The 25,335-nt window shown below is 36.6% G+C and overlaps 1 protein-coding gene across 3 annotated transcripts in view; it reads right to left on the minus strand.

The window, feature by feature from the left end:
- The window catches only part of LOC122677962 (sterol carrier protein 2), a 103,030-nt gene that overhangs the window by 13,116 nt on the left and 64,579 nt on the right, over positions 1 to 25,335 (minus strand). For 2 of the 3 annotated variants that reach the window (XM_043878304.1, XM_043878303.1), the window contains 2 exons: positions 10,105 to 10,258; positions 5,008 to 5,110 (listed from right to left, as the gene is read on the minus strand). In XM_043878304.1, the coding sequence (XP_043734239.1) occupies positions 5,008 to 5,110; positions 10,105 to 10,258 (257 nt within the window). The remainder of the gene's footprint in view (positions 1 to 5,007; positions 5,111 to 10,104; positions 10,259 to 25,335) is intronic. The other variant, XM_043878305.1, reaches the window with a different exon arrangement.

Below are 25,335 nucleotides of genomic sequence, written 5' to 3' on the forward strand. Positions count from 1 at the left end.
TATGTTATATCTTCAAGTTTTCCTTGAGGTCCCTTGGGAATATTCTGTCATTTCCCCCCACATAAGCTTTTGTACATTTCTTGCTAAGTGTATTCTTAGTTATTTTATATTGCTCTTGTTAGTAATATATTTTTCATTATATTTTTACTGAGTTATTGCAAATATATGGAAAATACATTGATCTTTTTATATTTATTTTAGAACTTACTACCTTTTGAGTCTTACAATTTCTAATAGCTTTTACTTCCACTTTTTTTTTTTTTTTAGCCTTACATCCCTGCAATAATTTATATCCAAGATTTTTCTTTTGGTTAGAAGAACATAATATTTGTTCTTCTAACAAAGATTTCAGTGTTTACTATGCTCAGGCACTGTGCTAACTACCTGAAATACTCAAATAATTACTACTAGATACTCACCTCTGTTTCTATGTAGGCAGAGATACCGACCTAAGTTCTTTCTTTTTGTTGGGCCTTGTTTTTTATAACAAATTCACTGAGATATAATTTATATACCATATAATTTATCCTGTTAAAGTAGATAGTTTAGTGGTATTTTAGTATATTCGAAGTTGTGCAACCAACACCACTATCTAACTTTAAAACATTTTCATCACCCCCAAAAGAAGCCAACACCCATTAGCAGTCACCCTCTACCTCACCATTCTCTCCTTCCACCAACCCCTGCCAAATACGTATCTACTTTCTGTCTTGGTGAATTTGCTTATTCTGGATGTTTCATACAAACAGAATTATACAATATATGATCTTTTATGACTGGCTTCTTTCACTTATCATAATGCTTTTAAGGTTCATCCATTCTGAAGCATGTATCAGAAATTAATTCTTTTTCATGACCAAGTAATATTCCACTGTATGCAGGCAGCACATTTTGTTTAGCCATTCATCAACTGACAGCTGTTTCCCCGTTTTATGAGTAATACTGCTATGCACATTTGTGTCCAAGTTTTTACATGGACATAGATAGGCTCTAATTCCTCTTAGGTTTACATTTAGAAGTTAAAATTTATGTTATAAGGTGATGTGTAACTTTTTGAGGAATTATCAAACTGTTTTCTAAAGTAGCTGTGTCATGTTACATCCTACTAGCAACAAATGAAGGTTCCAATTTCTCCATATCCTTATCAGCACTTTTGTCTGTCTTTTTCATTTTAGTCATCCTAGTGGGTGTGTCAATCTTTTTCCTGTACACAGATAATAAACCTGAACCTATCTGGAATCAACCATGGATCTTAGGATTCCAAAGAAGCTATTCTAAAATTATTGAGTCTAGGCCTACTTATTTCAACCTCCATGGAGGCAAATCGCACATGTGTCCTGAGACCAACTACCAACATTTTCTAGTTAAATCAAGAAACCAAAATGACTGTCAGATTTTTTTTTAAGTGAAGGAGATAAATTCTATTATTTTGGTTCCCTTAAAAGATCTCAAATTATTTTAAGCTAACTCTAGGAAAAATTATTAATAGCAATAACAATCTTTGGGCAGCTATAAAGTTTTCAAGTGCTTTTTTTTAAAGTGCTTTTTATATACATTATTTCTTTAATTTTCATAAAACCCTGTAAGTAGCTGGACAGGTATTAATATTAGCTCATTAGGCAGAAACAACAACTAGGGATCTAAAAGGTTAAGAACCCTTTAGACTATTCTCTATCCTATTGCCAACTAACCCACCTAATACAAACCCACCTAACACTAACATAAATATCACTTTCAGATTTGAATTTGGATGGCTCCCTACAGCCTACAGGATAAAATCTGTCTTTATATATCATTCTAGAGTCTTCGTAACCTGAAGGATATTTATATGTTCTTACCTTCAGCCTTTTTTTCATCCTCCTCAGGGCTTTTTTGTTCTGACCATTTTGAATGCCATGAACGTATGCGCTTCTGTGCCCTTACTTATGCCCTGTCTGAGTTCACTCACCTCTTCCTATTCTCCATTCCTACCCAACTTCACCAATTCAAGTCTCAGTTCACATGCTAACTCCTCTGGAAAGGCTTTTCTTTCTCTACTGGACACTTTGATAGCCCTTTGCACATAACCCACATGCAGGTTTCTTGTCAAAGCCATTTTTTTTTCCTAGGAAATTTTTGCCATGTCTGTCTTACCACTAAACTTTAATGTTCCCTGAGGGGAAGTGACATATGACAAGTAAGTAATACAACCAGAACTCAAATTCAGGTCGGTTTAACTTCAAATTCAGTGCTCTTTCCATTTACTCATACCATATGGCAAAGTTGGTTACATCAATACTTCCAAACTTTAGCCTATAAAAGTAGTTTCTGTCACCATGCATAAATTAAAAGAAAGTTCAAAGTTTTTTCCACATTCCTTAAAATCCTTTATCCTTCAGGGTTCTGCGGAGGTAACCTAGAAAAGTAGATTAGTAATGCTCGTGTCTGGGCCACCCAAAGAGCCAGACCTCCTCTGGAGCCGACAGCACATGAACAAACACTTCCTGCTGCATCTATGACATCTGCTTGCACAAGGCCTCAGGAATAGTTATGGCAGACACCAAGTTAGAGCAGGAAAGCACAGCAAATGTTTAGAAACTCTACCTGAATACTTGGAAATTTCTCCCACTTCCTTAAGACAGATGTAGACTAACTTTGTATCTGCTGTTACTTTTGAGAACCAACTGATCCTCTTCGAATCCTTTAGCCAATAAGACATTTTCAATTGAAGAGGGAGTGAGAGAGGGTAAGGAAATGAACAAGGAGAGAGTTAAAAGTGTAAAGAAACTACACATCTTTTGCGAAACTGGAGATCACAAATAGTTCTAAGTGCCTCCTTACTTGAAGAAAAGTACTTCTTTTTGAGTAGCAAAAGGTCAAGGAGTAGGTCCTGTGGTAAACTGAATAGGAACAAAAAATTAAGACAGAATTCAAAGAAGGGTAATGGGGTACTGCTAACAAAGACAAAAGTGGAAATAAAATCTCTTGCCAGATTTCTTTTTTCCTAATGCAGAAAATGTATGAATTGACAAAAGATTCCAATACTTTCACTTTCTGGCACAGCAAACATTTAGAAAACTGACAATCGTGAGAAGGAGAGAAAAAATAAGGGGACAAGGTCCACACAAGAGAGGTTACAGAGGGAGAAGAATTAAAATGGGAGAAAGAGGCAAACGTTCGCAAAGTTAAAAGAATATTGCGAAATAAAAACACCACTGTTTTGTTAATCCCAATAATGAAGTATTTAATGGTTGACATACAGACATACCAGATACTCTCTAAACTTTTTTTTTGACAGAATAATGCTAAAAAATGGTAAAACCTGGCAGAAGTAACTATCTTATGGGATACCCTGCAGGCAAATACTGATGTCATTAAAAAAATTTTTTTCAGGCATTAGCAAGTCCAACTTCATCTTAGTGGACACTTGTAATGAAAGAAATTTCAAAAACAATAAGCATATATACTTTTCTACTCTTGGGAAAGGTTTTTTTAAAAACCAGTCAACAAAGCACTGGAGATAGGGTGAAGAAAAAACAGTCAATCTCATGAACTATCATTGAGTCTGTAAATTAGTAAGTACCCTCTTTTTGGTGGATATGTATCATGGCATTAAGTACCTAAAGATGAGTGCAAAAGGAAATTTATTACACCTTTATTTTTTGCAAGATTTAAATACAACCCAATGTTCATCACAAGAGACTAGTTAAATAGATGGTGATATTTATAATCAAACGTGTACTTTGGGGCATTAAAACTGATGGTAAGGGTTTATATCTATGAGTAAGGAACATACTATCAAGAAATAAGCTGGTTATAAAACAACAAGTAGACCAATGCAGGTGTATCCTTGCAAGATGGTGGCAGAATAGGTCTGCAAGCTGCTGGGACAGTGCCTGCCTGCTGGAAACAGTCAACCCTGGCCCTCTCTACCTCAGGAAGACTGGTGATCATTATGAAAATTCTTGAAATGCAGGGTACTTTGTCAAGACATGTCAGTCACATTAGCTATTCAGTGCAATCACACCCACAGCACAACCATCTTAAGATGTTAAGAAAGCCTTTGTGTTACAATAAGGGAGCGTCAAGATATGCACAATGTTTGTCTTCACACTGTGCCTCTAACATGAGTGAACTTCACACTTTAAGTGTTTTGAATCTTTTTATTTCAGCCCACTGGTCAGTTTCATAGATGTGTAAAATTAAAATCAATTATGAAATTCCAATGTCTTTAAATGAAACAATGATGTAAACGTCTAATTTTACCCAAGGGAACAACTCTCTTTTTGGAGAAAGAGTTACTATTAGGTTGCTTTAGTATGATTATTATCTATCAAGAACTAATTACTGAACATAAACATAGGTCCGCATATATAAACTTAAAAATTCAACATGTATTGTATGATCCTGGTTATGTAAAACTGTATATTCATATACACAGAGAGAATATCATCTACTGTTAACACTTTAGAAGGCTCTCAGTAATGGCATTTCAGGAGATTTTAAATTTTTCTTATTTGTATGTTTCTGTATAATTCTCTTGATGAGCTCATTTTTACAACAAGAAAAACAGATTTGAAAACTCTGAAAAACTCAAACGCAAAAAATTTCTTTTTAAAAGGACTTTTAATATTAGATGCTCTTGCTGCTGCTGCTGCTGCTAAGTTGCTTCAGTAGTGTCCGACTCTGTGCGACCCCATACGGCAGCCTACCAGGTTAAGGCTCCTTAAATATTATTCTCTTGAATGATTCTAAGTAAGATCTTTTTAATCCAGAAGGAAATTACACCAAAACAGATTTTAATCCCTTTATATAACTCAAATCTGGAGATTTACATATCTCTGAATGCACTTTTACCAGAATTACAAGGAAGCCATAACAGACACTGAGAAATCTAAAATACACTCGATACTTGACAATATGATATAAATTTTCAACTTATACCACTTCATGGCAACACTCGAAATCTGTATCTGCTTCCACTAGCCCAGGATCCTCCTGGTAGTATTTTACATAAATTGTACTTACATCTTCAAGCTTCTTCTCAATCTCCTTAAAGACAAGATTTGCCTTAAATCCATCAACAGCAGAGCTGGTTGGAGCAGCCTCAATTTGATGAGTTCTAAAAGAACTGAGGAAAATAATCGATTTCAATCCATGGAGCCACATAGGTACTAGGTACTAGGTTTTTCAACATTTATATAGTAAATGCTGTATGTTAGTCGCTCAGTCGCGTCTGACTCTTCATGACGCCATGGACTCTAACCCACCAGGCTCCTCTGTCCATGGAATTCTCCAGGCAAGAATACTGGAGTGGGTTGCCATTTCCTTCTCCAGGGGACCTTAACTACCAGGGACCTTCCCGATCAGGGACTGAACCCAGGTCTTCTGCATTGCAGGCAGATGCTTTACCATCTGAGCTCCTAGGGAAGCCCCCAAATGCTGTATAAATGTAGTACTTTTCAAAAACTCTAACAGAGATGTTGGGGCTTCCACCCAAAGGAAATTGTTTTTAGGCCAATAAAACAATTAACCTTTTCTTCTCATTATTCAACAAATACTGATTGCTCACCAGGTGGTAAGCACTGTCCTGAAAAAAAGGGTAAACCAATGAACCTACCCTCATGAAGCTTTTATGCCAGTGGGGGAGACAATGAACATGCAAAAAAATAAAGAATACAGTTACTATGAAGAAAATAAGGCAAGTTAAGAAGATATAATGAAAGTATATTTATGTGTGTCGGGTGGCTTCTTTTAGAAAGCCTAATCAGATAGGCCTCTCTGGGGAGGTGATATTTAAATTAGATTTTAAATTTTGTAAATGAGTCTGCCATGTAAAGATTAGGCAGGAAAGTCAGTTCTACATTTGCAGTGTAAAGAATGGGATATAGAAACTAGCTTGGCAGTTAAAGAAACTATAAGAAGGCCAGCATGGCTGAAGCAGGGCAGAGAAGGATCTAAGGTCACAGGAATGCACAGGGCAAGATAACAAGGGGCTTTATATGTCATAGTTCAGAGTGTGGGTTTTAAGTACCATGAGAAGAACTGTAGGGTATAACCTGGAGAGTAGCACAATCCAATTTACATGTCTAAAAAAATAAATCTGACTGCCACCTGGAAAATGGACTATAAGAGGGCAAGTGGGGAGGCAGGGAGACCAATTTAGAGGCTACAGTCCCCCAGGCAAGAGACAATGGTGATTAAACAGGGTATAAGAGGAGTAAGCAGATGCCGGACTCAAAATTTATTTTTTAGCTGTAAGACATGAATTTAACAACATCTGCCTATTGGTTGTTTGTTACTTAGGGAACAACTACAGACAAATGACCTGATGTGGCAGAAGGAACACAGTCCCTCCAGGTACAGAGGCCTGGGTTAGAATCCCAAGGCTCCTCCACTCGGCAGCCATATGATGCTGAGCAAGCTGCTTCATCTCTGTGCAACCTCTTGTGGGGAGGCAGGCAAGAAGGTGGTCAGTGCCAATGACTACAGAATTAAGTGAAATCCTGTGCAGAAGGTACCTAGCAGAGATCCTGGCCCATGGTAAAAAATGACAGCCACAACTATCACAGGCTACAGAGGCTCGAATGTTAGACACCGAAGTAAACTCAAAGACCTGTGGCAGATGAGGGTGCTTTAGGATTTTAAGTAACTCCTGTGAAATAACACAAGCATGCTGGTTGTGGCTGGGCTGGGACAATAAACACAAGAAATATATACTTAAAGGAGTCAAGAGCGTAGCAGCTTCTCAGTAAGCAAAGCCTTTCTCTCTTTTCTCTATCCTCTCTCCTTCCTTCTCTCTTTCTCTCTCCCCATTCATCCCATCCACTTCTCCCTTCTCTTCCCTTCTTTCTATCATTTCATACATGTTTAATGACTACTTGCCACATGCCAAACCTTGTTCAAGGCACCAGGAACATAGAGGCAAACAAGTCAGACTCAGTCCCAGTCCTCACTGAGTTTATATTTTTCCAGGATAAAAAGAAATAAACACACAAAAATAATTGAAACTATTAGAAAGCAAACAAAAAGAGAAACCTACTTTAGGTAAAGCAGTCAAGGAATGATGTCTCTGACCAACTGAATTTAAGCTAAGACCGAATAAAATAAAGAAAAAGAGCTAGCCATTCAACGAGGAAACTGCAAATATACTAAAAGAGAAAGAGAGTTTGTTATGTTAAAAGAAAGTAAAACAGGACCAGTCACTTGAGTAGAGTAAGTGGGGGGAGAATTGGGCAGGGACCAGACCATGCAGGCCAAAGCAGGGAATTCGGGAACTCACTGAAATGATTCAACAGGAAAGTGAAATAGTTTGATCTGTGATTATTCTTACAACAGTATGCAGTGGCCAGGCTGGGATGCAAGAACTTAGGTGGGGAGAGAGTTATGAGGCTGCTGAAGTGGTCCAGATAGGAAGTGGTGGTGGTCTGGACTACAGTGGAAGCAGTCTGCCAGAGGAGATGAAGGGAAGGAAATGGATCCAAAATAGATTTTCACAGGACTTGCTGCTGGTAATAAGGGAGATCTAAGTGGGAGGGGAAAGACCAAGGATGACTTAAGTGTTTGGCCCGAATACCTGAGGGGATGGTAGTGCCATTTATTGACAAAAGGAAGAATGTAGTGGGAATAAAGGGGATCAAAGTTCCATCTCAAGCACAGTCGGTATGTGAGACAAGAAGGCAGCTTGGGTATGAGAGTCTGGAGCCAGAAGAGGAGATAAAGTGGGTAATTATTAACATAATGAAGGTATTTAAATCCATGTGAACAAACAAGCTCATCTTAAGGGCATTATAGAGAAAGAAGAAAGACTAGGACTTGATTATTTACACGACTGGGAGAGAAGAGGAAGCAGCAGCCAGTGAAGCAAGAGGAAAACCAGAAAAGCAAGGTGTAACAGAGGTGAGAAAGAATTCTGGAGGGAGGGAGGCGGGAAGCAGGTGGAAACTATGTCAAAGGGCAAACTCCCACTGGATTGGCAACATGACTTTTCAGGTGACTTTGACAAAATCAATTTTAGTGAGTGCTGGAAGGCAGAAGTCAGAAGATAGTAAATTAAAGAGTGAATAGGAGAGGGAAATACAGACAGTGTGGCTCTTTTGATACGTTACTTTTAGGGGGACAGTGAAATGGAGTGGTCTCTGGAAGGGGAGGGTGGCATTAAGGAAGATTTGCTTTTGTTTTTAGATGAACACATCACAGCATGTTTGCCTGATGATGGTGATGAACCAAGGGAAAAGAGGAGAGAAGTCTTGAGAAGGTGAAGGGGGATGAGATCTAGTGGCCTGTGAAAGAGGAGACTCACAGAAGAAGAGATTAGATGTGAGTAATTCTAGATATGCAGGTCAAGAAGCAACAGTTAGAACCAGACATGGAACACTAGACTGGTTGCAAATTGGGAAAGGAGTACATCAAGGCTGTATATTGTCACCCTGCTTATTTAACTTATACGCAGAGTACATCATGTGAAATGCCGGGTTGAATGAAGCACAAGCTGGAATTAAGATGTCAGAAAGCGGAGAAGAACTAAAGAGCCTCTTGATGAAAGTGAAAGAGGAGAGTGAAAATCAAGCTTATCAAGCTAATGATTAACCAGCTTTTCATCCAGATTAGGAAAAAAATTAATATATAAAGTTATAACAATGTTTTCTGAAAATTCTTCATATCTTACAATTTATATGATATGTGCCCTGCTTTAGGGAAACTGAACTTACACAAAATCAGAAAAGAGATTACTCATCTTACAAAAGGATGCTCCTCATGATGTCTTAATAATCAAAGTTTTTTTTAGTAGAAACTGAAGTCTGACTATATTTTTTTATTTGGTTTATACATAAGTTTTCTGGAATAAATCTAGTATATAAAATGTTAGAAGGGACTCTGAAGACTGTTTAGTATACGAATTCCTTCTATGTTTCCTGAAATTTTCATTCTAAGGTCTGGAACACAGGCACTGTTTAAACAACATCAAAGATCAGAAGCACAGAATAGCCAAAAACCAGGAACTTTGTACTCAGATAGATGAAGGTTAGAGTCTTGACTGATAGCAGTTAAGACTCTTTAGATAAATTATTTTAACTTTGACCATCAATTTTTTCGCTTATAAACAAGGTACAAAATTTACCATGTGCGCCTTTTATGAGGATTAAACAAAGACATGCAGACAAAACACCTATTTTAGTCTCAGTGCTCATATCAGGCCCTCAAAAAGTGGTTGTTAAAGAACTATCACAACTCAATAACAAAAAGACAACCCAATTTTAAGACAGCCAAAATATCTGAATAGGTATTTCTCCTAAGATATACAAATGGCCAATGAGCACATGACAAGATGATCAACACCAGTATCCATTAAGGGAATGCAAATCAAAACAATGAGATATGACTTCATACCCACTAGGATAGCTAAAATAAAAAAATAGACAATAACAAGTGTCAGTGAGAATGTGAAGAAATCAGAACCCTTATAATGGAATATTATTCAGCCATTAAAAGGAATGAAGTACTACATTCCTTTTTATAACATGGATGAACCCTGAAACATTATGCTAAATGAAAGCGGCAATCACAAAAGGCCACATATTTTATGATTTCATTTATATAAAATGTCCAGAACAGGCAAAACCTTAGAGACAAAAAATAGATTAGTGGTTGCCAGAGCCTGCAAAAAGTGAGGATGGGGAATGACTACTAATGGGTATGTGGTTCCTCTTCTTTGGGGATATTAAAAATGTTCTAAAGCTAATTGTGGTGAAGAAGGCACAATTGTATGATATACTAAAAACCACTGAATGTACACTTCAAATGGTGAATTTGTGCCATGTGAATTATGTCCCAATAAAGCTGTTAAAAATATTCCCAGCTGGCTCTGGCTTCTGGTTTAGCATTCTCTCTCTTTTCACTATGCTGCCTCCTTTTTGAACAAAATTTTCCTAAGGCTGGTTAAGGTTGAAAGTTAATTACCAGCTTTAGCATTTTAAAGCCAAGTTATTAAACCAAGGTAATGAGATACTTGGTGTCTTTAAGTACTAACACAATAAAATTGGGACTTTTTTTTACATGTACAATGTAACAGTTGCGAAAAGTCAGAAGGGTTCATCGCCAAACTAAATCCAGAATGCCACTTACCTGGCAGCTTCAGGAAAGCCCATCTTGTACAGCGTAACAACGGCAGCTCCTCCGAGGCCTAAATTATGCTGCAGAGCAACCTTTGCACCAGGAACTTGCCTTTTTCCGGCTTCCCCTCTCAGCTGCCAGCAGAGTTCAGCACACTGAGCCAGACCTAACAAATCGAACACAGAACAGTCAGATTCTCTTGGCTTAGAAAAGTGAAAGAAAGTGAAAGGCCATTAGTCACCTCGGACTCTGCGATCCCCTGGACTGTAGCCTGCCAAGCTCCTCTGTCCATGGAATTCTCTAGGCCAGAACACTGGAGTGGGTAGCTGTTCCCTTCTCCAGGGGATCTTCCCAACCCAGAGATCAAACCCAGGCCTCCTGCATTGCAGGTGGATTTTTTACCGTTTAAGCCACCAGGGAAGCCCCAAGCCCCAGTCAGCTTTCTCAAGCAAAGGAAAGGCTAACATTTTAACTAACCCAATTTATTCAGCCAAGACCATGATTACCTAAGTAATAACTTCTCTTAAAAGCCTGGAGGGTTTCTGCAGCTAGTCATTTTTTCTCCCTGAATAATCTCTGTATTTAGAAGGCAAGCAAGCTTAAGACATTTGGAAAAAGCAGTGGCCACAGGACTGGAAAAGGTCAGTTTTCATTCCAATCCCAATGCCATGCAATGCCAAAGAATGTTCAAACTACTGCACTATTGCACTCATTTCACACGCTAGCAAAGTAATGCTCAAAGTTCTCCAAGCTAGGCTTCAACAGTACGTGAACTGAGAACTTCCAGATGTTCAAGTTGGATTTAGAAAAAGCAGAGGAACCAGAGATCAAATTGCCAACATCCACTGGATCATAGCAAGAGACTATGCTAAAGCCTTTGACTGTGTGCATCACAACAAACTGGAACATTCTTTAAAAAGAGATGGGAATATCAGACTACCTTACCTGCCTCCTGAGAAACCTGTATGCAGGTCAGGAAGCAACAGTTAGAACCCGACATGGAACAACAGACTGGTTCCAAATTCGGAAAGGAGCATGTCAAGGTTGTAGACTGTCACCCTGCTTACTTAACTTATATGCAGAGTACATAATGAGAAATGCTGGGCTGGAGGAAGCACAAGCTGAACCAAGATTGCTGGGAGAAATATCAATAACCTCAGATATGCAGATAATACCACCCTTATGGCAGAAAGCAAAGAGGAACTAAAGAGCCTCTTGATGAAGGTGAAAGAGGATAGTGAAAAAGCTGGCTTAAAACTCAACATTCAAAAAAAAAGATCATGGCATCCAGTCCCATCATTTCATGGCAAATAGACTGGGAAACAATAGAAACAGTGAGAGACTATTGGGCTCCAAAATCACTGCAGATGGTGACTGTAGCCATGAAATTAAAAGATGCTTGCTCCTTGGAAGAAAAGCTATGACCAACTTAGACAGCATATTAAAAATCAGAGCTGTCCCTTTGCCAACAAAGGTCCTATAGACATGAGTTGGAGCAAGGTCCAGGAGATGGTGAAAGACAGGGAAGCCTGGCGCGCTACAGTCCATGGGCTCGCAAAGACTTGGATATGACTGAGTGACTAAACAACAGCAACAAAGAAATTCCCTGTGCTCTTTAAATTTACCCAACCTGTCATTTTTTGGCAGTGTTGAAAGAGAAAACACTGAATATACAGTTCTCTGGCTGAGGCAAAAGAGCATAAAAATAATTTAATTTTACCATTCTTAATGTATCAAAAGAATATAATCTAGGATTGGGAATTGGCTAGTATAGGAAATTTTAGCTAGTATAGGAAATTTTCCTATTATTCTTCTCAAAAAGTTCCTAAAAAGAATGAGTTGTTTTACAGACCTATTCACAAGAATAGCACCGGATTCATAAAAACTGCATTTTGTCCTCTGGATAATAAAATCAGATTTTTAGAATTAGGAAGAACTTACAAGCCGCCCCCCCCACCCCGCCAAAACTAAGTTCCCTTTCTGAATTTATGATTAATCTCTTTATCCAAAACTTGTCTCCTTTGCCCTCAATCCCTTTCTTGTCTCCTCAATTCTCTGCTAACTGAACACTAGAGTCAGATGACTAAGATTACTGTGTTGATATTGTTGTTTACTGTACTAAAATTGCTGTTGTATATACCATTATTAACATACAAACTCAGGTTATTTTTCCTGGCCAGATGAACTCACAGACCCCCAAGCCATGGACCACCTGCCCTGAGAATCATAAACCAAACACATTCTGACTCCCAAAACCATGATTGAAAAAATGTCACAAGATGATAATTAATTCCAGTCTTTGTCCTTCTGCTTTAAAACATCCCTAATTCAAAGACTAAGATGGAGTGGATCTGAAACTTGTTTCTCACTCTCTTTCATGTCTCCCTGTAAATAAACCCTTACTTTGCTGCAAACACACACTGTTAGAGTTTGGCTTTATACACCAAACCATGGGCATGTGGCCCTTGTTTAGTTAAAACATTAGCAATGAGAAACTGTAAGAAAACTGTAAGATTAAGTAATTTGTGAATGGAGACAAAGCAGGCTAATTCCAGAGCTGACATAAGAATCCAGGTCTCCTGATTTACATTTGTTTTTCTCCCATACCAGCTTAAGAATGTTCTATCAGGAAAGACTGGTTTCATTGTCCTAAAGGCACAGCAAACAGGTCTACCTGTAATATCTGTTCTTACACCCACCCCCAGTCACAGCGTCTGATTCCCAAGTACCTATAACAGTTTTCTTTCTTAAAAATTAAATTTACTTATTTTTAAGTGAAAACAAAGACGAGCATTTTTAATGATAAAAGGTACAATTCACAAAGAAGATAGACATCATAAACCATTAGACACCTAACAACAAAGAAATAAAGATACATAAAGCAAAAGTCAGAAGAAATAGAAGGGAAAAGAAAAATATATACAATCATAGTGACACATATCAACATTTCTCTGAGAATATTTTATCAAGTGCAGAAAAAGTAATAAGAGCATCTTGAATGATGTCATTAGTAGTTTAAACATAATAGATTTCTATTTATATCAATCTTATATCCTACACAAATATATTTAAAATTTTGTATCTAATATATTGTTAATAGATGTCCATAGGACATTTAGAAAAACTGGCAAAAAGATAAACATTACTAAATTTTAAAAAGTAGAATTATTTTTTTGTGTGATTCAGTTATACACATACACATTAATTTTATTTTCCATTATAGAAGATATTTTCCATTATTTCCATTATTTTTCATTATTACAAGATATTGACTATAGTTCCCTGTGCTATACAGTAAATCTTTGTTGCTTGTTGCATATCTATTTTTTTTAATTAGAAATCTAGCATTCTATTCATACTAAGTCAAACAAGTGGAATCAAAATTTAGGCAAAAATTCATAAGTTTTCTAAAATATATGTATTATACATATTATTTATATATATGTATACAAGAGTTTTTCTACTATGCTTGATAAAGTCTTGAGAAAGAACATCAAAAAAAAAAAAGAAGAGATGGGGAAACTGGAAAACATAAGACAGTTTTCTATATAACTTCAACCTCCTCAGGAAATTTAACTGCCATTTCTCCTTTGTAGGCAATGTCTACATATTTTTACAGAATATATATTTTAAACATTGTTTTAAAATAGGTAATTCTATATCTTGGAATGATTTTTTTGAATTGTGAACGAAATATTAAGGTCAAGTGAATAATTCTAATATATCCAAACTTTGGAGCCATCAGTTTTACTTGAAATCTGCCAAATGAAAAGCTTAAACATTCATGAATACGTAAGATAAAAAAATGAATACACGGGTGGGGAAATAGGGCTAGTTCTTGTCCCAAAAGAATAAATATACATAGTTTACAAATATTTGAGAAAAATACTCAACTTCACCTTGATCAAATAGAAAGATACCACTTTAACCAATCTCATTAGTCAGGATGTTTAAAAAATGGAGCTTATCAATGCTGTGGAGACTATGGCAACACAGTCACCTTCATACACTATGGATAATAGTTCAAACTGCCACAATCTTTTTACAAAGCAAAGTGCAAAATTATTAAGAGCATTTAAAATGCTTTGAAAACCATTCTATGAAAATAATCAAGCATAGGAAAAGTCTTACACACAAAGCTATCTGTTCATCACATTCTTAGAACAGTGAAAAACTAGATATATACAAGTGAAATAACTGTGGCATAGTTTAATATAAAGTATGATCTATTCATATGACAAAGTATTATATTCCTATTTGAAATAAGTTTACAAAAATTTTAAAAATTTAGGAAAATGCTTATGATATAATCTTAGTAAAAAATGCAAGGAACCAATTAGATATTCATCCACCCATTCATCCAGCAAATATTTACAGAATGCCTATTATGTGCTGATACTGCTCAAGGCTCAGAAGATCTAATAAATAAGATAGCCATATAAAGAAACACAGCCTACTTAGGAAATAGAAAGTTAAGTAATGAAGCTAGAGGGTATTCAAGACAGCCATGAGAATGACAGAGAAGAGGGTGGAGGGGCTGGGGAGGGACAGAGAGAGAGAGAATATGAACGCACTGGAAGCACCAGATATTGCAGTCATCTCAGTCACACCTACCACTGACATTTTAGAAGATGTGGTACACTGCATTAAATCTTCACTCATGATTTGCTTAACTCACATGTGGCAAGAAAAGAAGGAAGGAAGGGAATAAAGATTGATGTTGACTTATTTATTTGCTTTTAACAAAAGATGACTGACACTGAGAAAACATACTAATTATATGAGCTTTCTGGTTATCTGCTTCAGAATAAGCTGGCACTTTTTATACTTCTCGAATCTATAATAGATCTGTAAAGGGTGGAAGTCAAAAGCTGGCCTCAGAAATCCATTTGCCAAGAAGGCACAGCAGACAGTTACAAAAGCATTTACATGAGTAATATTTTTTTTTAATTTTCCTTCCTTGGATAATTTCTGGCACTGAATTGAAAACCATACCTTTCTTCTCCTTGGAAAACAACAGACTATCAAACATGAACATGATACATTTATAAACTATGAATGGGCACAGGAATAGGCAACCTGTCAAAGAAGTATATGCAAATAGTAACATACTTCTTAAAATCTCTTGTGAAGGATAAAAAAATTTTTTAACCTTATTACCTCATTTTACTACCATCTTGCTTCAAAAATTTCCTCAGAAGATGTTGGACAATCTTTTTATATAAAAATAAATAGCTTAGGACTCAGCTACATAGGCATAGAGTCTGGTTGCTACTGAAAATAAACTATTCAAAGATGTATCAACCACTCCACTAAGTACTGAAGATACAGAGGACTCACAGTGTAATATGATGTGCTATTAAGATGAGTACTAAATGCTATGGAAATCTACAGAATGAAAAAAATTACAGGAAATAATATCTTGAGATATTATCTGAACTCTTTTGTTCCTCCTGCCTCCTTGAACCCATAACTCTTCATATGCCATTAAGACAGCCAAGTACAAAAAAGTAATAATTTAGCTTTAGTTTCAAATTAGACATCTAAAAGTCTTGACATAAAAAAAGCATGTTTTTCTATTGTTGGAGCCTGGCTTTTTGAGAAAGCAAAGATTTGTTGAGCTTCAAAGGGCAAAAAGCTTTAATGGATTCAGTATAAACTGAAAAAGCACATTCTATGTGATGACAGCAGGTGGAAGTATGAATTTACTCAAAGGAATAAAGTGGCAACTACATTAACCTTAAATAGATAAAGTTTTCTTTTTAAACAAACATAATAATTTTTTGTGGGCTTTATAACATATGTAAAAGAAAAATTCACAACTACAGTATTGTAAAGCCTGGACAGGAGAAATGGAAATACACCGTTGCAACGTTCTTTTACTATTAGTGAAGTAGCATAATAACATTTGAAGATAGGCTATAATAATAAAGATAAAATGGAGAAGCAAAAAGCAATCCAAAACTAGGCTGAAAAACGAGAGAAACAGGAATAAAGAACAGCTAGGACAAAGAGAACATAAACAGCCATACTAATAAGCACATCAAATGCAAACAGTCTAAATACCCCAATCAAAACCAGACATTGCCAGTGCAGAGCAGAAAAACAAGAACCAATTAAATGCTGCCAATGCACTTTAAACATAAAATCACAAATAGGTTAAAGCTTAAAAGATAAAAAAAGGTATACCATGTTAGCACTGGTTAAAAATTAAAAGCTAGAGTGGCCATATTAAATCAGCCAAAGTAGATCTCAGTGCAAAGACGTGCCAGAACAAAGAAGGCCATTTCATGAAGATACAGGGGAAAATGTAAAACTGTCTTTATCCACAGATGATATGATTATCTATGCAGAAAACCTGATGGCGTTTTTAAACAACTACTAAATTAATAAGTGAGTTTTAGCAAGGTTACAAGATGAATATACAAAAAATTGATTATATTTTTACATACTACTAATAAAAATTTGAAACTGAAAAAATACCATTCACAACAGCACCAAAAATATGAAATACTTAGGGATAAATCTGACAAAGATGTGCAAGACCTATATGGTGAAAACTATATTTCTGAAAAAAGTTAAAGGCCTAAATAAATGGGGATATATATTTTGTTTATGGGTCAGAAAATTCACTATTGTTTGAGTCTCAATTCACTCCCAAATAAATCTATACATTCAACTTAACCCTAATAAAAATTACAAGGTTTTCTGTAGAAATCAACAAGCTGATTCTAAATTTCTATAGAAATGCAAAGAAGCTAGAACAGCCAAACAACTCTGAAAAAGAATAAAGTTGAGGGCTAAAGCTACCTAATTTCAAGAACTGTTATAAAGGTACAATAATCAAAACAGTACGGTACTCATGGAAAGCCAGTAGAGACAGACAAATTGGTTTACTGGACAGAAAAGAGAAACCAGAAATAATGCCCACATATTTAGGAACTAAATCAGTAGATCTTTGACAAAGGCAATACAATGGATAGAGTTTCCAATAAATGGCACTCCAACAACTGGAAATCACTATGTAGAAAATGGACTCGAATTAATACTTTGTATCTTCTTCTTCTGGGACTCCTATGATTCGAATGTTGGGGCGTTTCACATTGTCCCAGAGGTCCCTGAGGTTGTCCTCATTTCTTTTGATTCTTTTTTCTTTTTTCCTCTCTGCTTCATTTATTTCCACCATTTTATCTTCTACCTCACTTATCCTATCTTCTGTCTCTGTTATTCTACTCTTGTTTGCCTCCAGGGTGTTTTTGATCTCATTTATTGCATTATTCATTTTAATTGACTCTTTTTTATTTCTTCTAGGTCTTTATTAAACATTTCTTGCATCTTCTCAATCTTTGTCTCCAGGCTATTTATCTGTAACTCCATTTTGTTTTCAAGATTTTGGATCATTTTTATTATCATTATTCTAAATTCTTTATCAGGTAGATTCCCTATCTTTTGTTTGGAGGGCATTTTTCATGTTCCTTTACCTGTTGGGTATTTCTCTACCTTTTCATCTCATTTAGTTTGCTGTGTCTGGAGTGGGCTTTCTGTATTCTGGAGGTCTGTGGTTCCTTTTTATTGTGGAGGTTTCACCCAGTGGGTGGGGTTGGACGATTGGCTTGTCAAGGTTTCCTGGTTAGGGAAGCTTGTGTCGGTGTTCTGGTGCGTGGAACTGGATTTCTTCTCTCTGGAGTGCAATGGAGTGCCCAGTAATGAATTTTGAGATGGGTCTATGTGTTAGGTGTGACCTTGGGCAGCCTGTATGTTGACGTTCAGGGCTATGTTCCTGCGTTGCTGGAGAATTTGTGTGGTATGTCTTGCTCTAAAACTTATTGGCTCTTGGGTGGTGGTTGGTTTCAGTGTAGGTATGGAGGCTTTTGGATGGTCTCTTATTACTTAATGTTCCATGTAGTCAGGAGTTTTCCAGTGTTCTCAGGTTTTGGGCTTGAGTCTCCTGCCTCTGGATTTCAGTTTTATTCTTCCAGTAGTCTCAAGACTTCTCCAACTATACAGCACTGATAATAAAACTTCTAGGTTAATGGTGAGAAGATTCTCCACAGTGAGGGACACCCAGAGAGGTTCACAGAGTTACATGAAAAAGAGGAGAGGGAGGAGGGAGATAGAGATGAGCAGGAGGAGAAAAGGGGGGACTCAAGAGGAGAGAGAGAGATCTACGCAGTTGTCTGTTCCCAAAGTGTTCTCCGTAGCCCAGACACCCACAAAGATTCACAGAATTGGATTGGGACGAGAAAGGGAAAGGAGGAAATAGAGGTGTTCTGAGGTAGAAAAAGGAGAGTCAAAAGTGGGAGAGAGTAATCAACACACTCCTGAATAAAAATGGGAATTGAATATTGGATTCCTAAATGTCCAAAATTTATATCACATACTGAAAAACAAAGATTAAAAATCTAGAGTAGAGGTTAGACTCTTAAAAATACAATATTAAAAACAAAAACACAAAAAATTTTAGAAATATATATGAAGTTCAGTTTAAAAATAGGGCTTCTCTCTTTTTTTTTTGCAAGGTTATAGTGAAATGAAAATGAAAATTAAGGAGTAGTAGAGGAGTAATAGAGGACTCCTTTCGAAGACACTGGGCTGCTTTTCTGGGCGCCTAATGTCCTCGGCTAGCAATCAGAAGTTGTTTTGTGAAGTTTGCTCTGTGTTTAATTGTTCTTTCGATGAATTTGTAGGGGAGAAAGTGGTCTCCCCGTCCTATTCCTCCGCCATCTTGGCTCCTCCCCCAATACTTTGTATCATACATAAAAATTAACTCAAAATGGGTTACAAATCTAAATGTAAGGCTGAAAGCATAAACATTTAGGAAAAAAATATAGGAAAAGATCCTTGTGATCCAGAGTTAGAAAGAGATTTCTTAGGACTTAGCCAAAAGTAAAAACTTTTGCTCTTTAAAGACACTAGTAAGAGAATGAAAAGGAAAGTCACAGACTGGGAGAAAAATCTTTGCAAAGCATATATTTTGTAAAGAACTTTTACACAGGAATACAAAGAACTCTTAAAACTCAACAAAAAGAAAAATAAATTTTGTAGCCAAAATGGGCAAAAAGTTTGAATAGATACTCCATAGAAGATAATACAGATGGCAAATAAGCACATAAGAAGTTGTTTAACATCATTAGCCAGTAGGAAAATGCAAATTAAAGTCACAAAAAGAGGCCACTACATACTGATTGTTGTTGTTCAGTCTCTCAGTTGTGTCTGACTCTTTGCAACGCCACGGACTGCAGCATGCCAGGATTCCCTGTCTTTCACTATTTCCCAGAGTTTGCTCAAACTCATGTCCATTGAGTCGGTGATGCCATCCAACCAATTCCTCTGCTGTCCCCTTCTCTCCTGCCTTCAATCTTACCCAGCATCAGGGTCTTGTCCAATAATCATACTGATTAGAATGGCTAAAATTTTTAAAGCTGACCATTCCAAGTGTTGACAAGGCTATAGTGGAACTAGAACTCTCATACATTTCTGGTGGGAAGGTAAAATGGCATGACCACTTTGGAAATCAGTTTGACAGTTTCTTAAATGTTAAACCCACAACAGGCATATGATCTGACTTTGGCTCAGATCATGAGCTCCTTATTGCAAAATTCAGACTGAAATTGAAGAAAGTAGGGAAAACCACTAGGTCATTAAGGTATGACCTAAATCAAATACTTTATGACTATACAGTAGAAGTGACAAATAGATTCAAGGGATTAGATCTCATAGACAGAGTGCCTGAAGACTTTGGATAGAAGTTTGCAACACTGTACAGGAGACAGTGACCAAAACCATCCCCAAGAAAAAGAAATGCAGCAAGCAAAATAGTTGTCTGAGAAGGCCTTACAAATAGCTGAGAAAGGAAGAGAAGTGAAAGGCAAAGGGGAAAAGGAAAGATATACCCATATGAATGCAGTGTTCCAAGGAATAGCAAAGAGATAAAAACCTTCTTAAGTGAACAAGGCAAAGAAATAAAGGAAAACAATAGAATGGGAAAGACTAGAGATCTCTTCAAGAAAATCAGAGATACCAAGGGAACATTTCATGCAAAGATGGGCACAATAAAGGACAGAAGTGGTATGGACTTAACAGAAACAGAAGATATTAAAAAGAAGTGAAAAGAATACACAGAAGAATTGTGTCTTAATGACCCAGGTAACCCCAATGGGGTGATCACTCACCTATACCAGACATCCTGGACCATGAAGTCAAGTGGGCCTTAGGAAGCATTACTATGAACAAAGCTAGTGGAAGTGACAAAATTACAGGTGAGCTATTTCAAATAATAAAAGATGATGCTGTTAAAATGCTGCACTCAAGATGCCAGCAAATTTGGAAAACTCAGCAGTGGTCATAGGACTGGAAAAGGCCAGTTTTCATTTCAATCCCAAACAGGGGCAATGCTATAGAATGTTCAAACTACTGCATGATTGCACTCATTTCCCATGTTGCTGTTATTCTGTTGCTGTTGTGTTCACCTCTTTGAAACCCCATGGACTGCAGCATGCCAGGCTACCCTGTCCTTCACTATCTCCCAGAGTTTGCTCAAACTTATGTCCATTGAATCAGTGATGCCATCCAACCAACTCATCCAATCATTTCATCTTCTGTCATTCCCTTCTCTTGCCTTCAAGCTTTCCCATGCTAGCAAGGTAATGCTCAAAATCCTTCAAGCTAGGCTTCAACAGTAAGTGAACTGAGAAATTCCAGATGTACAAGCTGGATTTAGAAAAGGCAGAGGAACCAGAGATCAAATTGTTGATATCTATTAATTACAGGAAAAGCAAAGGAATTCCAGAAAAATATCTACTTCTGCCTCATTAACTATGCTAAAGCCTTTGACTGTGTGGATCACAACAAACTGTGGAAAATTCTGAAAGAGATGGGAATACCAGATCACTTTACCTACCTCCTGAGAAACCTGTATGCAGGTCAAGAAGCAACAGTGAGAACTAGGCATGGAGCAATGGACTGGTTCAAAATTGAGAAAGGAGGATATCAAGACTGTATATTGTCACTCTGCTTATTTAATTTATATGCAGAGTACATCATGCAAAATGCCAGACTGGATGAATCATAAGCTGGAATCAAGATTGCTTGGTGAAATATCAATAATCTCAGATACGTAGATCACACCACCTTAATGGCAGAAAGCAAAGAAGAACTAAGGAGTCTCTCGATGAAGATGAAAGAGGAGAGTGAAAAAACTGGTCTAAAATGCAACATTCAAAAAACTAAGATACATCCGGTTCCATCACTTCATGGCAAATAGATGGGGCAACACTGAAAACAGTAACAGACTTTATTTTTCTGGGCTCCAAAATCACTGCAGTCAGTGACAGCAGCCATGAAATCAAAAGACACTTGTTCCTTGGAAGAAAAGCTATGACGAATCTAGGCAGTGTATTAAAAAGAAGAGGCTGGTTGTGTGGATGCAGAGGGGGCTGGTGGAGAGACTGAGAAAAGAGATCAAGCCCTGAGACTTTGGAGTGGGAGCACTGACTCCAAGACCCTAGACTACCAGAGAACTAACCCTAGAAGGTATTAAATAGTGAGAACTCACACAAAGGAAACCACTGTAATACAAGATCTGGCATCACCCAACCGCCAATAGCACCCTGCGCCAGACACCTCACCTAAACAACAAACAAAACAAAAATACGAACCCAATCATCAGCAGACAGGGTTACTACCTCACTCAGTCTTGCCCATAAGAGGAGAAACAAACAAACAAAAATTCAGCACAAATCTCACCTTATAAGAAGCTTATACAAACCACTAGACCAAACTTAGACAGCAGAAACCAAAAGGAAGAAAGAATTCAACCTTGAAGCCTGGGAAAAGGAGACCTCAAACACAATAAGTTAAAAAATAATAATAATGAAAAGGCAGAGAAACACTACACAAATGAAGAAACAAACTAGAAACATATAAGTCCAAATGAATAAAGAGGAGATAGGCAAACCACCCGAAAAAGAATTCAGAATGATAGCAAAGATGATTAAAAACCTTGAAAGCAAAATGGAGAAAATTCAAGAATCAATTAACAAAGACCTAGAACAATTGAAGAATACACATGCAGAGACAAACAACACAATTACTGAAATTAAAAATACTCTAGAAGGAATCAATAGCAGAATATCTGAAGCAGAAGAACGAATCAGTGAACAGGAAGATAAAATGCTGGAAATAACTTCTGAAGAGCAGAAAAAAGTAAAAAGAATGAAAAGAACTGACGATAGTCTCAGAGACCTCTGGGACAATATCAACCACACCAACATTCAAATAATAGGGGTCCCAGAAGAAGAAGAGAAAAAGAAAGGGTATGAGAAAAATTTTGAAGAGATTATAGTTGAAAATTTCCCCAGCATGGAAAAGGAAATAGTCAATCAAGCCCAAGAGGCACAAAGAGTTCCATACAGGATAAACCCAAGGAGAAACACGCCAACACACATACTAATCAAACTAATAAAGACTAAACAAAAGGAAAGAATATTAAAAGCAGCAAGGGAGAAGCAACAGGTAACATACAAAGGAAACCCCATACGCCTAACAGCTGATCTTTCAGCAGAAACTCTGCAGGATCTGGCAGGAATGGCAGGATATATTTAAAGTACTGAAAGGGAAAAATCTACAACCAAGATTCCTGTACCCAGCAAGGATCTCATTTAAAATTGATGGAGAAATCAAAAGCTTTTCAGACAAGCAAAGGTTAAGAGAATGCAGTACCACCAAACCAGCTTTACACCAAATGTTAAATGGACTTATATAGTCAAGAAATACAAGAGAAGAAAAACGATCTATAAAATAAACCCCAAACAATTAAGAAAATGGCAATAGGAACATATATATCAATAATTTAAATTCTTAAATGTAAATAGATTAAATACTCCAACCAAAAGACACAGACTGGCTGAATGGATACAAAAACAAGACCTATATACATGCTGTCTATAAGAAACCCACTTTAGACCTCAAGACACGTACAGACTGAAAGTGAGAGGATGGAAAAATATATTCCATGCAAATGGGAAGCAAAAGAAAGCTGAAGTAGCAATCCTCATATCAGACAAAATAGACCTTAAATAAAGACGATCACAAGAGATAAGGAAGGATACTACATAATGATCAAGGGATCAATCCAAGAGGAAGACATAACAATTGTAAATATCTATGCACCCAACATAGGAGCACCTCAATACATAAGACAAACACTAACAGACAGAAAAGGAGAAATTGACAGTAACACAATAATAGTAGGAGACTTTAACACTCCACTCATACCAATGGACAGATCACCAAAACAGAAAATTAATAAGGAAACACAAGTCTTAAATGATACATTAGATGAGATGGATCTCATTGATATCTTCAGGGCATTACGTCCAAATGCAGAATACTTCTTCTTATCAACTGAACATGGAACATTCTCCAGGATAGGCCACATCTTGGGTCACAAATCAAACCTCAGTAAAGTTAACAAAATTAAAATTGTATCAAGCATCTTCTCCCACCACAATGCTATAAGACTAGATATCAATTTCAAGAAAAAAACTAAGAAACACAAACACATGGAGATTAAACAGGTTTCTAAATAATCAACAAGTTACTGAAGAAATTAAAAGGGAAATCAAAAAATTTCTAGAAACAAATGACAATGAAAACACAACTACTCAAACCTATGGGATGTAGCAAAAGCAGTTCTAGGAGGGAAGTTTATAGCAATACAATCCTACCTCAAGAAACAAGAAAAGCATCAAATAGATAGCATAACTTGACAACTAAAACAACTGGAAAAAGAACAACAACAACAACAAATAAGTAGAAGGAAAGAAATCATAAAGATTCGAGCAGAAATAAATGAAAAAGAAATGAAAGAAACAATAGCAAAGATAAATAATATTAAAAGCTGGTTCTTTGATAAGATAAACAAAATTGACAAACCTTTAGCCAGACTCATCAAGAAAAAAAGAGAAGAATCAAATCAACAAAATTACACATGAAAAAGGAGAGGTTACAACAGACAATGCAGAAATACAAAGGATTATAAGAGAGTATTATGAACAACTATATGGCAATAAAATGGATAACCTGGAAGAAATAGACAGATTCTTAGAAAACTTCAGTCTTCCAAGACTGAACCAGGAAAAAACAGAAATTATGAACAACCCAAGTACAAGGCCAGAAATTGAAGCTGTGTTCAAAAATCTCCCCAAAAACAAAAGCCCAGGACCAGATGGCTTCACAGGAGAATTCTATTAAACATTTAGAGAAGAGCTAATGCCTGTCCTTCTAAAACTCTTTCAAAAAATTGCAGAGGAAGGAACACTTCCAAACTCATTCTATGAGGCCACCATCACCCTGATACCAAAACCAAAGACAACAGAAGAAAAGAAAACTACAGGCCAATATCACTGATGAAAACAGATGCAAAGATCCTCAACAAAATTTTAGCAAACAGAATTCAGCAACAAATCAAAAAGTTCATATACCATGATCAAGTTGAGTTTATTCCAGGAATGCAAGGATTCTTCAATATATGCAAATCAATCAGTGTGATACACCATATTAACAAATTGAAAGATAAAAACCATATGATCATCTCAATAGATGCAGAAAAAGCCTTTGACAAAATTCAGCACCCATTTATGATTAAAACTCTTCAAAAAATGGGCATAGAAGGAATCTACCTCAACATATTAAAGGCTATATATAATAAGCCTATGGCAAACATTATTCTCAATGGTGAGACTTAAAGCTTTCCCCCTAAGATCAGGAACAAGACAAGGGTGTTCACTTTCACCACTATCATTCAACATAGTTCTGGAAGTCCTAGCTATAGCAATCAGAGAATAAAAACAAACAAAAGGTATCCAGATCAGAAAAGAAGAAGTAAAGCTCTCAGTTTGCAGATGACATGACACTGTACATAGAAAACCCTAAAGATAGTACCAGAAAATTACTAGAGCTAATCAGTGAATTTAGCAAAGTTGCAGGATACACAATCAATACAAGAAATCACTGGCATTTCTATATACTAACAATGAAAAATCAGAGAGAAATGAATGTATCAATCCCACTCACCACTGAAACAAAAAGAATTACATATCTAGGAATAAAATTATCTAAGGAGACAAAAGAACTGTACACAGAAATTTATAAGACACTGATGAAAGAAATCAAAGGCAACATAAACAGATGGAGAGAAATTCCATATTCCTGGGTAGGAAGAACCAATATTGTGAAAATGAC

Source organism: Cervus elaphus, chromosome 20, assembly GCF_910594005.1.
Source record: "Cervus elaphus chromosome 20, mCerEla1.1, whole genome shotgun sequence".
NCBI lineage: Eukaryota > Metazoa > Chordata > Mammalia > Artiodactyla > Cervidae > Cervus > Cervus elaphus.